Source organism: Diplotaxodon limnothrissa, linkage group LG20 (genome assembly GCF_057381915.1).
Source record: "Diplotaxodon limnothrissa isolate DT_005_m linkage group LG20, D_limnothrissa_male_GT1.1, whole genome shotgun sequence".
Lineage (NCBI taxonomy): Eukaryota > Metazoa > Chordata > Actinopteri > Cichliformes > Cichlidae > Diplotaxodon > Diplotaxodon limnothrissa.
Genome location: NC_140615.1, coordinates 4,869,553 through 4,884,400, shown reverse-complemented (window position 1 = coordinate 4,884,400; position 14,848 = coordinate 4,869,553). Strand labels below are relative to the sequence as shown.

General features: G+C 40.3%; 1 protein-coding gene across 1 annotated transcript; it reads right to left on the bottom strand.

Moving 5' to 3' along the window:
* Positions 1–250: 250 nt before the first annotated feature.
* On the bottom strand, positions 251–14,227 carry mapk14a (mitogen-activated protein kinase 14a). Its single transcript, XM_085344050.1, has 12 exons — positions 13,868–14,227; positions 11,416–11,545; positions 11,251–11,309; positions 7,730–7,841; positions 5,631–5,660; positions 5,349–5,396; positions 5,109–5,223; positions 4,948–5,019; positions 3,724–3,803; positions 1,538–1,616; positions 1,255–1,428; positions 251–1,173 (listed from the first exon to the last, which is right to left on the bottom strand). The coding sequence occupies exons 1-12, from the start codon at positions 13,984–13,986 to the stop codon at positions 1,106–1,108; spliced, it is 1,086 nt and encodes a 361-aa protein (XP_085200176.1). The 5' UTR covers positions 13,987–14,227; the 3' UTR covers positions 251–1,105.
* Between the last annotated feature and the right edge of the window lie 621 nt (positions 14,228–14,848).

Here is a 14,848-nt window from a genome sequence, read left to right as displayed (position 1 = left end):
CTGACGCAAATTCCTCCTCAATGATGTGAGAGGCTGGTAATCACACAGAAAACTATTACTTCAATTTACTGCTAAAGGTGATTCCACAAGTCCATGAATCATGGTAAGGCATCATAGTTAGAGATAAGTGATTGGCTTGGAAATAAGGATAAAAAATTAAAAACAAAACAATCTCTTAGAAATAAGTCTTTATTTTGTTAAACAAAGGACTTAAAGCAGTAGTTACTCTGCAAAATTGAAAATAGCTCAAGGGATCCTTCGATTGCTTATAAATACCAGCTCCACAAAGTATAAATACAAATCCCTCCTTTTACACATTTAAGCTGCATTTTTATTAAAAGCTATGGCACGACACTTAAATTCATATAAACCAACAACACACTAGCGAACACACACAATGTCTTGACGTACATGCTAACAGTGATTGCTTCAGAACATGTGTGAAATTTTAAAAAACATGGAACATATATATTTACACAATTTGAGCAAAGCATGTACTATGCAGATTTCTCTTCATATTTATGGGCCTTGGTGAAAATAATAATAATAAAACCCTACATAGGAAAAGGCTCAGAGTTCATCTAACTAAATTAATCAAATTGAACAGTAAAATGTGAGAAATCTAGTTGGTGAGCATTAAAGTTCAGTGACTGCACAAAGAAGGCACATTGTCCCAATTGTCAAACACCTAAAAACACAGAAATGTACGTCTGTCACAGAAATTCAAGAATCGGGGGCAACTGCTTGGAAGTGGTTCACTAGCAAACTCCTTTTTCAACTAACAGAAAAATGCTCATCCATAAATTAATCAAAAAACAAAAACTAGCACAGCAATAGGTCAAAGTGTTTCAGCATCTCAGCGTCACAGTGAGGAGTCGAAATAAAGTCTAAATATTAAATAGAAAACTATTTTAGTTGTTGGCGAGAAGGGACGTTTTCCAGCAACTGACCAACATTAAGTCATTTATAAATAAGAATAACAACTTTTTTCTTATGTTTTCTGGTTATGTTTTCTCAATAGACTAATAAGGGCTGGTGTGTGTCTGAGACTTTAAAGCATAAGTTATGTAGTCAAAAGCTTGAGTTGAACTGGTGCTGCGTCTCATTACTCTGTGTCATCCTCATCATCAAAGCTAGGTGGCTGGAAACTGCACACCTCCTCAAAGGTTAATCCTGCAAAAAAGGAGAAGATGATTTGTTTCTTTACCGAGGAATACATCAGCATGCTGTCAGTTTTAGCGCGAGAAGACGTACGTTTCCACTCATCGATCTGCAGCTCCCGGCTCTCGAAGCTCTGGTCGTAAGGCTCGGCTTCAGGCTCGTCGTCTGGATCGTGGTATTGACCGAAGTAGGGGTGGGCCAGAGCTTCAGCTGCCGTTATCCTCTTATCCGTATCCAGAACCAGCATTCTCTCCAGAAGATCCACAGCTTAAAAACGCATCCGCATGTAAACATGACTGAATCACACTCAATCCCATTGTTTCTTTATGTAAACTTTGTAAATCATAGGGAAAAACCAGGTTCTCTTTGGCATTACCGAGTGGGTTGGCGCCAATAAATACATCAGCAAAGCTCCTCTTGGGCATGTGTGGCAAGGAGCTGATGTAGTTTCTGGCCTGTGAAGACACATCAACAGAGTAAACCAAACATGAGTTCCTACCAACAGCAACATGTCGTGACACATTATTTCATTTAACTTTTTCCAACCTGTTCGGCTTTTCGATCTATCCACATCTGTGCTGCGTTTCCTGATGAGTGCAGTTTACAGTCAACAAGTTCCTCTTGTGATAATTAGAGCATCTTTAAAACTAGATTTATGAAGAATTATTGAGGAACTTGAGCTTGTATTATGTATTGCTACAGAGTTCGACTCTTTGCCTGAAGTGAGACACATGCAGTCAAAAACCCATTAGTGCCTATGAGTGCAAGTGTTTACACTGCAAACCTTGTTTCTAATAAGATAAGATAAGATAAGATAACCTTTATAAGATAAGATAACCTTTATAAGATAAGATAACCTTTATAAGATAAGATAACCTTTATAAGATAAGATAACCTTTATTAGTCCCACACGTGGGAAATTTGTTTTGTCACAGCAGGAAGTGGACAGTGCAAAAGTTATGAGGCAAAAATTAGAATACAATAAGAATAAATACAGTACACAACTGTACAGAATAGAATAAAATAAAATACTATATACAGTAGAATAAAATAAAATAAATATACAATAAGATAAAAATAGAATACAAATACAAATACTATATACAACTGAGTAAAAATACAACGATGACAGAAAGGATATCCAATTCTTATAATGGCTTTTTATTAAATATTTTTAAAGAATTATAATAAAGTTTAAAAAATAATAAACCAAGTATCCTGTAAAAAGAAAGGACTGTTGTCTTTGTCTATTAGGGAAGCAAAGAAAAAGTATTACAATCATAATACTCTTCATAAAAAACCTCTCATATTTTCAAACCACACGTTGAATTACAAGTGTGTTATGGTGGAAGAAGATGGCACCTTTCTAAGGGGGAAACAAAAAGAAAAAACACTGAACATCAAAATGCTGTTAGTAACCTTAACATTTAAATCGAGAAGTGCACTTTTTTTAAATCCAACTCAAGGTGCTTTTTGCAAATCACTGTTATAACCACGTCCAGCAAGCACGTCACACGACACAGGAGTGACTGAAACGGTAAAATTCTGTGTTTAATTCGAGCTTTTTGCCCCAAGAGGTCTAGTTCCTCCTTGCGCCCCACTTGCCTCAAAAGGAGTTTGAGTTTTCCTTAAACCTTGAAGCTCTTTTTAAAATGTGGCTTCAAATATTAATACCTCCGCCATGGCGGTTATCTTATTGGTAGCGTTTATGGGCGTGTCATTCTGTCTGTAAACATGATAGATCGAAAAGTTTACATCCACCAAGGTCTTCAAGGTCATTTTCATTATTTATTGAAAAAAAGTCTCATAACTTATAATTCTTACAGGTGTGGTAAAAGTACTGTATAAAGTCATATTTGACCTCTAACCTCTGCTTCAAGTTCAACAGATTGATCTGAAGGCTAAAGTGATAATATATAGCTTACTGCCACTGTTTGTATTGACAATATATAGGCATATAATGATAATGAGGGTTCAAAATATCACATTACTTTGGATCTCTGACCTCTTCTTCGAGGTCAAGTAAAATATCTTTTATCTTTAAAACTATGATTCAAATTCCACTACCTTTGTATTGGCAACATTTAAGAAGAGATACTGGTATACTGGAATTCTAAATATCAACATAATAGTTTGCATCCAAATATGTCACATTTGACCTCTGACCTCATTTTTATATGTACCTTTCTTATAAGTTGAGCCTAAAATGTGTTTTATTTTTCAAGAAAGTGAAGAGAAGGAGAATGAGCTGCCTAGATAGTTGGAAATATACTGTCGAATATTATTATATAAGAAGCTCAAGTTATTCATGCACAAGTAACGTTTGGATTTTTGTAAAACAATTGAGTGAATGCTACACTTATACTACATGCACATAAATAATGTTTAGGGGCTGAGCTGTCTTGGCGGAGGTTTGCGCTCTGAGTGCTTCTTGTTGCTTTTGTTCTATTTTAGGATGTGTTAGTGTGGAAACCATCAACATAAGCATAAATTCTGAGGAAAGTCTGACTGTCCGCCCGCTGCTAGTCCGCTCTCAAGAAAGTACCTCTGTATCCTCCTCACCTCATAGCTGGGCATCCTGTTCATTAGAGTTGCTGTGGGCGTCCCTGTCAGACGCAGTATGTGCTGAAGCTGGTTTATATCTTTGAAGTTTGTGTCAAGGGGAGTATAGTGACAGAGCAGAGTTAGTTAAGAAGCTGTGTCTGGGGCTAAACTCCAGGTCACGAGTCTCCAAGCTTTGAGCCCAGAAAAAAAACAAAACTAAAGCTTAAGCATCCTCAGAATTAGAGGAAAGACACATGACAACACTTCTCATTACAGGCACACAGTGAAAGATGAAATCACCTGTGTAACAATAATCTCACAGCAAACACTGCTTAATGCTCTTCAGAGGAAGCAAAGCACACCCACAAGGCTAGAGGGTGAAAAACATGCTGTCATTACAAAGCAGATATTTCCAGCTGAACCACAGAGTGCAGAGTTTAGAGCAGAAATACGGTTAGACAGAGAGGGGGGAGAGAAAAAAAAAAAAAAAAACACAAAACTTGCACAGCTTTGTGAACTCACAGACTCTGAAGAGATTTTCTTCAAGAGCTCTGGACCTGGTTTTCCGACGAGCAGCATGATTAACTTCAACTGATCAATATCTACCAGCACACGGTAAAGGAAGACCAGACGCTGCACATGGGGACATCTGTAATCTGACCTCCTTTGAAGCTATGTAATAATCAATCCCATCATCTTTACATTTCACACACAGGAGGGAAAAAAGGAATCTGAGATGTTTTCTGTGGAAGACATTGAATTCATTTATATTGGGTGCTTTTAATAGAAAATGATTGGAGGCGGTGGGCAGCCTAGTGGAGCGCTTGCTTACAAGCTCAGCAGTTAGCTACCAAATACTGGCAAAAGAAAAGAGAGAAAGAAACAGGGTGGTGCAAGGAAAGACAGAGTGAAAGTGTACCTGAGCCAAAGATACACACTTAAAATATAGAAAGAGTCATAGTGCCAAAGTGGAAAAATTACTCAGAGGTGCATGTGTCAAGTGAGAAAAATGTGTGATCGCTCTTCATGAGAAAACGCCTCAGGCAGAGTCGTGTTGAAAAGGAAAGGCGGCTTTCCGTGTGAGGACGGAGAAAAGCAGTATTGCAGATTTATTGCAGACAAATCAGCGTGCCTCTACGTCATCATCGGTGTGTGTTGGATCAGTTTAATTTGTTATGTAAATTGTTTGTCAGCTGCAGGAGTTCATGGTGTGCACAGCGAACTGTCAGATGAAAAGGATACGGTCAGTGCCGGGAAACAGAGCACGTCCAGTGAGAAGTTCTGCCATTATGCATCCCACAGACCAAATATCCACTGAAACACAGAAGGACACAGACATTATACCCAGAACACTCTTCTATTTACAGACGGATCACAGAGGGGAGCTTCTTTATGCCGTCTACCTGTCATGTTGTAATGCATCCAGTTCAACATGATCTCTGGGGCACGGTACCAGCGGGTCGCCACGTAGCCGGTCATCTCATCGTCGGTGTGTCGTGCCAGACCAAAGTCCAAAATCTGACAACAATTTAGATGCCAAAAAAAAAAAAAAGCAAGACTTAAAAAATACAAACAAATCATTTACATTTGTAGGCAGTTTTGAGATAAACTGATGTTTCAAATAAAAGCAGCGCTTCACTGACCTTCAGCTCACAGTCTTCATTCACTGCAAGGTTACTTGGTTTTAAATCCTGTGGTAATTTAAACCAAGATGGTGAGATGAAGTAAATCTGTTCTTTGTTAAAAGATGAGTCTTGCATCATTAAAAATTAAATCTAAAGTCAAAGTGTTATGACTTCCTTTCTTTTCACAGGATTAACAAGTCTGACTCTGCAAAGTGAAAGAAGTCAAACCCCGGGACACTTCATGTCCTCCTGTTCAACGATTGTCTGACAAAAGTTACTATAAAATGAAACAGCACTTACTCGATGTATGATGCCTGCTGAGTGAATATACTGCAGAGAGACGGGAGCAGACGTGTCAGATTACATCATGTGTTTACAGATAGACTGATTTAACACAACAAAACACATCAGGAGATACAGGACACGATGTAAAAACATTAGATAAGAATCACTGAAGGAACTCCTTGCTTAGAGGTAGATAATATAATGATACCACTCTCATATCTGTACATTAAATATATGGCGCTAGGAGAAGGTCATCTTTGCCTACAGTAGAGAATGGAAACATGGAGGGCAGCTAAGGCCTTGATTACACTCTGTTGTGGACACGGACAGCTGTAGATACAAGAGCCGAGTCACCATTCCTGTTATACTTCTTGAACCTCTGCCACCTGTGGTGCAGTTGTAGTTGGTGCTTTGTCATGCAGTCACAAAAAAGATCGGTCTGAAGACAAGATTTACGCCACTCGGACCAAAGCAGATTCACAAACACATCTCAGTTCAAAGGTGAAATCCTTTTCCTGGTACCTCAGAACAGGTTTAGTGTATAAGCACCGCCTGAATGCCAGAAAGAACTTGTTTACCTAAACTAACTATTAATACAGATAATAACTCATCTGTGACGCTATCTGCCAATTTCGTTTTTACTGTAACAACAGCAGTGAAGCTTGAGTAAACATGATTTGTAACTGAACACAGTTAAGACAATAAGTAAAATCCTCACTCCACTGAAAGTACACACAGGTGGAACTCAGGAGTGATTCTAACCTTGGCGGCCGACAACACTGTACACAATGGTAGACTGGTGACCAAGCAAATAAGACATTAAAAAAAAGAAGATTTTTGATGAGAAAGCGGTCTTTAAACACACAGAGAGACAAAGCTGTGCAGGAAGTAGGATTTTATCACAGCAGAGGTAAGAGGGAATTCATTACAATGCGTTTCAAATGTCATCTTTTGCTTCTGGTTCAGTGAGTTTTGGTCAAAGAGAGACAAAACAGAGATGGTGACTTTCAGTAAACAGAAGGGGGGCTCTGCGCTTTGTGTTTACCTGTTTTTGCAAAATCTGTTGACCTGTTTTTTAATCGTTTGTTGTTTTAGCCATTAGGTGGTTGTTGAAATGGTTTTGTGGGCTTTTTGCTGACATTCTGACCTTTCTGTGAATGCCATAGGTGTCTGTGTTTAAATAACAGATCTGGCGGTACATCCCGTTAAACCAGATGTTCTCCCCCCTGATGGGGTTCAACAGGTTAAATGTTTATTGCTTAATTACTTTGCGTAGTGTGAATGACAATAAGGGAAGTTTTTATCAGTAGGAAAAGCTGTAAAACCTACGAAAATAAAGTTAAGTCCAAAATTTCTGCTTGAGGCCGTTTGTGGTAAGCAGCAGATCAAACTTCTTAACATTCAGGCCTGTCAGACACTCGGACACTGAGCCATGGCTCTGTGCTAAGCTTTGTAATCTTCAATATCATTGAAATGCAGCCAGGTGCTGCTCATTTTATTCATTTCATCACTTTTCCCCAACACGCTTGCATTAAAATCCGGTTGCCCCGTCTCTCTGGTTACCCGGCCTGTACCACTACACTTGTCGTCTTGGAACGTCTGCCCCCCTTCCTTCTTTCAATAATGGTATGATCCCAGTCTGTCTTTGCATGTATTTGGCCACATGGTGTGCCCATCAAATTAAAGTCCCATCCCTGCCTGCATGGATTCTCAGCAGGGCTGAAGATTAGGCTGCTACATACAACCCGGCCATTAATAACTGACATATGAAATTATCTCACAGGCCAGATACAATTGTCCACAGGCCATACGTTTGACACCCCTGCTCTAAACCACAGCAAACCTGAAGAGATTTCACTAGAATCTCCAACACAGTCTGACCACTAAGGACAGGAAAGGGAGAGTTGCATTTATTGTGAAGCACTTTCTGATTTTTGTCTGTGAAAAGTGCTATACGAATACATTTTGCTTGCCCAGGTTAGCTAGCAGACACTTAGGACTCTAGCATTTGCTAAGCTGACCAGATATGAGGGTGGCATCAATCTTTATCTTGCTCAAGAAAAGGAAAGAAATAAGCACGTTTTCCACAACATCAATCATTCCTTTAAGCTCACCTTTAATCCTCGGAGGATCTGGTATATGAGAAACTGCACGTGGTCATCGGTGAGCTTTTGACATTTGACTATGTTGTTGAGATCTGCCCCCATTAGATGAGTCACGAGATACCTGCCAAAGCAGAAAAGATTGTTGTCCCAGCTTAAACAGACAAGTGTCAGAAGCCATGCCAGTGTTTGTCACGTCATTTAAAAAAAAAAAAAAAAGAAAAAAATACTAATGTCATAAAATGTATTTGCACTTCCAAACTAATAATTTCAGAGCTGTTTGCAGCCTGTGCCTAATTTCCCCATATGGCTATGTGAGCTTAAACCGGTTTAGCTGCTACTTCTTTTCACTCTCACGTCTCTCGAGAGGCACCGAAAGGCCAAGCCCTTCACAAAGCCCTTCACATGTGTCATTTAACAACACACCCCAGATAAATGGGCTTAATAGTACTGCATCAGTGGATAATTCAAATCTAATCCCAAAGCTGTTTAAAATGCCCAAACAGCACTTATGGAAGGAGTCTGCAGCGGGATGCTAGACGAGCACTTTTGGAGCCAAAACTCACAGAGCCACGTGCTGCTTCGTCAGTCTGCTGCACAACAAATACCCGTTTCATGAATACTCTTCTATTCTCACACAGTACAGAGAACGAGGGCTTAAAATAGCATCTGGTTGTGCTTGAACTTGTTCTCAGCTGCAGACATAAGGACACAGACACTCGCCTAAGTTCATTCGCCTGGGGGGGGGGAGAATAGATACACACACGTATATAAAATATGAATAGTGACCTCTCTTCTCCTCTCTCCTAAAGAAAGAGGGGCATGGCTAGAGCGCTGAGGAGTCTCAGGGTCATACCCAGAGCACCTGCACAGTTGCCATTTTTACTTATTTTTACGTTGCATGCAGAAACTTTACAGCGTTTGGCAGATATGCACTGGAGAACAGTGTCAAACACTGCAAAAGGCATGCCAGCCCACTGACTCACCCCCTGTTCTTTTTCCCACAGGGGTCCAAGCTTTACATGTGCTCTACATGTGTGACCTTGCATTGCCTCGAGTCCTCCATATCATTATGCTTTTCTGGGAGGAGGGCAGGGCTTCTTGAGTGGACGGCTCTCCATTACAACAGCACACAGATGCTGCCACTCGAAGTATGAAGACAAAATTCCAGCAAGTCATTAAAGTGTTCAGTTTCAATGAGTCTACTTCAGCAGTTTAGCGTTGTGGGCCCTCTTATTTTGTTAGTCATACATTTGTCTTCCCTTTCAAAGGCCCTGTGCCTACATTACCCAAGAAGCAATCTAGCTTGTGTGTTGCACTATAAACACAACATCATGCAAGTTTCACGGCACTTCAAATCACATGATGCTCTTCAAAGGAGGTTTGGTGTTCCAAGGAAAAAGTCTCATTTATTCCGCTCTCTTCACATGACCCTGGATAGACTGACTGATGTTGAGATCAGGGCTCTGTTGCAGGACTCCCTGTTGCTTAGGACTCTAGTTATATGAACTTAAAATTTTATTAAAAAGCTGATGCAAAAGTAACACATAACCTTTAACAAAACTGAGGACAGACACTTTCACAGAAAACTACATAAATTAATTCATTTGATTATTGCATAGTTAGACTTAGTCACCCTCCAATTACTCACCTCCACAGAGAGCTGACTGACCTACTGTCTCAGCCAAATAATTTCCTGGGGAAATCCCAGGACAGACTGCCCAACAAACTTATCTTTGCACAAGTGGATAGAGTTTATTTCCATATTTGTTACTGCTTCTTACTTCAGCCAGTAGAGCAGTAATAGAGAGCCCAGTGCAAATGTCCAACATTTTCAAGTAATTGGTAGCAAATGTCAAATTAGAGGTTTGTGATGCAGCCGAGAACCAAGTTAAGAGTTTATATAAAGTAGGTAAAACAAACATTAAACGTGTCACCAAATATATCTGTAAAGGTGGCATTGACATGAAAATTGCACCAACAACCTATCCATGCAAACCAACCAATGAAAAATGACACAGGGAAAATGTATTGAACATGCTTACTGAAGTTTATCTAACATTTCTTGCAAAAGCCTTTGCTGGTGATTACAGCTTCAAGACGCCCCATGTATGGAGGAAACTAGTCGCATGTATTGCTCAAGTGGGATTTTGGTCCATTCTTCAAATCCTGCAGGCACTGTGTGCCCCTTCAATGAACTCTGGGCTTTAGTTCTTTCCACAGACTTTCAATTGGATTCAGGTCAGATGATTGGCTACCATTCTAGCAGCTTAATTTTTTCCTCTCTTACTGTATGTTTGAGATCATTACCGCAATGAAACATCCACCCTCGTTTCATCTTCATAATCAATAATGTGTCATTACATTTCTCCAGTGATCCTTATATGAAGCGTGCCAGTGATGTGTTGCTGAAAAACAGCCCCACACATGATGCTCACTGGAACCTTCAGTATTTCAGAAAGTCTTCTGTAATCAGTGGCATCATGTCTTACAACAGTAAGGCTGCAAAGGTCTTGAGAGAGCTCACTGGTTTTACGGTGTGACACCTTAGGCCATCACTTGGGACTGAACAAGCTGATATTAATTTGCACCAATAGCAGGATTGCTTTCTAACTACTGATACATTTTAGCCGGTGTCATGACTTTCCACACCTCCTTTACTTCATGTGTTCAATGCTTTTTTCTTTATTTTTTCTTATTGTTACATATATGTGAATTTATGGACATCTATGGTTTGATTTCTTTGAATGTGTGGATTGTTGCCAACATCTGGTGAGAAATGACATGTCAATAGCACCTTCAGACTTTACTTAGAAAACTGGTGTTGTTTTCAATGTTTACTTTAGCCGCTGTATGCTCCCAGGACGTGCAGTTTGCTGCCACACTGACCTTCATGAATTTTAGATATTGGCGATAATGCTTCCAGTATCGCTTGGTTCAGATAATGAAGTAAATAGGATGGGTCAATAATACAGGGACATTTTCAGTATGAAATCATAAATAAGTGAGTGACTCTAAGCATTCACTTGTTGGATGAGGTGCTCCCTGGAATCTGCTACAGTTTGAACTTTCAGTGTCAAGAACAAAAAGAAAGAAGAAGAAAAAAAAGAGTGACACTCCACCAATAACAAGCAAGGCAGCACGCACAACTGCATGCTGAGTCACTGCTAAGCTGTTCACTTCCAATTTCCAAGAGATTTTAACATCAACAAACAATAACTACCTGTTTTTCTGTAAACCAGGGCATGTACTACATGTTCCACAAAACCAGAAATCAGGAAACAGAAGGAAGGAAGCTGGTGATGAAGAGACTGGCTACAGCCAGTGAGTGAATAACTAACATAGCAGAGAGTCTAAAGAATGTTTGTCAGTGTTTTCAGTCTCCTGGCGTGCCTCCAGGTGTTTTCCAGGAACAGTCGGGATTGTGGGCTGCTGAGAAACTCAAGGCTGCTGAGCTTCACATCACTGTTAAATTATGCAAAAGCCCTGATACTTTAAATTTAAGATAACATAAAGAAGCACATTCGACTCACACGTCGGTGAAGTCCTTCAGAGAGGTGGCAGGGGTGAAGACATCTAAGAGGCCAATTACCTGCAAGAATGAGACAAACACTGTTAAGCTCAAAACTGAATAACAAAGACCTGCAGGGCTTTGCTCTCAACAGGCGGATCAAATTGAAGAGAGACAACTCACTCACGTTTTCATGTTTCATATGTTTAAGCAGCTGCAGCTCTCTGTAGGTTCTTTTGGCGTGGACGATGGACTGAAAAGGCCGAGAGAGCTTCTTCACAGCGACCTTCAAACCGGTCTCCATGTCAATGGCGGAGCTGTTTAAAAAAAGTCAAAAGCATACATGTGAGCTTAAATCTCATTGGGGAAAACACCTTAACTTTTAGCATACACCAATTTAGATCATAAAACCAACAAGTGATCAGCATTTATTTAACACTGAAAGACTGTGGCTTTAATCAAAGCAAGCCCGTCCTTTTCAGGCAGAGGAACTGAAGCATTTCATGTGGCTCAGTCTGGGTCTGAGTTTGCTCTCAAAAAACCAAAGTAGGTTGCAGGAAGAGCTGCTGAAGGCTGGGGGGAAAAGCACGACATCAGCAGAAAATGCCATCTCTCAGCAGACTGCAAGCAGCCCTGGCAGCAGCATATCCCCCGCTCTGAAAACCAACTGTCTCTGACCCAAAAGCAACACCCACCCCACCCCTGCTTAACTCACCTAAACAGAGTCACGGCTTGTGGATGGCCTCGTGTGACTGCTGTGGGGACACCAGCGTGCCCGCAGACACATCAACATCAATCGATATTAAAGGTTAACAAAGAAACCACCTATAGCAATGCCAACCTAATAATAAAAATGGATACAGGGATTATCATCATAGCAAGAAACAGAGGGCTCGAAGCATCTTTCTAGTCTCTGGTTCAATTCCTCAGCATATATTTGAGTCACCTTAACTGTTCTTCCCTACATACACTGCTGCACTGAGCTTTTACCCATTTCAAGAGCATGCAGGAATGTAAATCCCACATACAGCTGTATTAGATATTAAATCATCCCGTCAGCTCCCTCATAAGAAGGACCTCGTGTTTGATTGAAGGAAGTCAAAACAGTGCAGTCATCCTTTGTCTTACATAATGCAGACACTATCTAGGCAGCACCCTCACTGAAACAAAACGAGTATTTTTTAAGTGGTATGAACACATCTAAAAAAGACTATGTCCTTTAGCAATTTGCGCATAACAGTGTTCAGTTGTGCAAGCTTCTTGGACAAAGACGCTCCTTAACTCGTTCGATTTATTAGGTATGATGATATGGGAGTCGACTTCTGATAAAGCCACCAACCTGCAGCAGGGTTCAGGTGTGCGTCATTGCCACACAGTTTAGAGCATGCTGTTCAGTTTCAGTTTCAAATTACTGGCTACAGTAAACTTGAAGTCATCACGTAACTGCTAACAATATAAGCCAGCGCACTGTTATAATAAAAACAATCACAGTCAGTGCAGCAGTAGCAGCGAGCTGACAGTAATCTGACCAGCAACAGATTATCCTATTGCCCAGCAACAGCACAGCTGTCCTCTTCCATTTGCAAAACAAACATCTGCTCACTAAAAGAAGTGTACCACTGACTATGTTGTGTCCCAGATCGTATCAGCAGCACAATCCATTTAATTAAAAACCTATGTAAAGGGTCCATTCAGCCAAAGATGACCTTACTGCCGCTAGGCAACATTAAGGAAACCCACCCTCAAGAGGCAAGATCTCCACTCTGCTGTGCATGCAAATACCTCTGAGCTGCAGATTTGTATATAACGTATCAAACATTAACTGCAGGGCTCCCTAACATATAACTAGTTATCAAGAGTGAAAGGCAACACTGAGAGAACATTAAGGTTTTGATGAGGCTGCCTATCAAATTTGCATGAAGACAGCAGCTGGTTTTCATAGCAACCAACTTGGGAGGTTTTAGCAGCTGTTGATCATTTTCAGTCATTATTTTTAAAGTTAGCCACAAAAGTAAAAGATACTAACATTAGAGTGACTTAAACAGAAAACTGTTTGCACTTATTATTATTATAGATTTTTTTTAAATAGCCAAATAGTCAATCTATCGGTCTATTCATTGTTTTAGATTACAGCACTCTGACTTTCTTTATCCATGCAAGATCAGTGAAGTGGACATCTCAACTTTCCACTTGTGCTCCTAATAAGAAAAACATCCAGAAGCTGTGCTCACATCGTCAATATGAAGGGACTGAGTTAATTCAAACAACCTACCTAGCAGCAAGCAGCTATATTTGTTGCACTAACGGTGCAATGTGCATTAAATGTCTTTATCCAGAACAAATGTGGTCGGAGTAACCTGAGGAGACCAGAACACTTGTGTGACTCTTAACATGCACACTGATCAGTGCATGTGGATCAGACTTTCTATACTTAGTTCACAGCCAGGAATTTATTAGCACTTAATAATTACAACTCGGTAACACGTCAAAGATAGCAAGCTCTGGGCTTTTCTTGCTCAAACAGACACCGCGGCTCCACCTTGCTCGCCATTAGCTTGTGAAGCGCAGGCCTCGTCTAAATGAATGGACAAGTCAGGCTAACTTCACCTAACTGAACTTTTTGGAGGAAGGCGATTTACCAGACAGATCCGTAGGCGCCGGATCCAACCGGGGTCAGTCTCTGGTACCGCTCCGGGACTTCCCATATCGTCTTGTTCACCTCCTCTCGATAAAAATCGTGTTTCTCTGGTCGCGACATTCCTGCAGGACCAACTGCCGACCACCGACCGACTTTCTGCTCCAAGGTGGGGGACTCCGAGCCGCGCAGAGCTCAACTTTACCAAAGTGCAAAAAAAGTGGCGCTAAACGAAAAGTTTCTCGTCCCCGGAGAAACTGATGTCGTTTAAAGTTACCGTGCTGCCTTCTTGTGAAGTTCTGCAATGTGTGCACACACTTTTCAGGTCTCCACGTTATTTGTTCCTCCTCACCCTGCTGGTTCTCACGCTCGCCCGAGATTTCACCCCACTCGCTTCGCTAAACGGCGCAAAATCTCGCGGGAAAAAGAAAGAAAAAAAAAGTTGGGACAGCTGTGCGGACGACGTCTGAAACGGTGCTGCGTTCAGGTAGTGCAGGAAAAATACTCGGAGAACTAATCGGTGTTAGACGATTAAAAATAATAATAATAATAAAAAAAAAAGAATGTGGCTTAAGCATTTTAATCTGCAGAATATCGAAAATAATTCCGTTTAAATGGATAAAAGTTATGAACTTTCCGTGTGAATTGGAGAGTACTTGACTAAAGTATCTTAGTTATACCACCCGATTAAACAGGATGTAACATTAAGAGTTAACTGTGTTTTTTTTCCTGTAGCATGTTTACTTTACAATAAATTCACTAAAAACCCATATTTATCCGCTTGACTCAAAATGTACACGATAATTATCGTCCTTAAACCAACAACCACTTTATTTTTATTTTTTTTTATTTGTGAAGTGAGCTTTAAAAAAGTACCTGAAGGCAGCATCAGAGGTCACGTCCTGGTGAGAGACTTTTAATGTAGAAAATGCATTTACTTTACAGTAAAGCATAATCGTATGTTGTTAGACAGCAGAAAATGTTA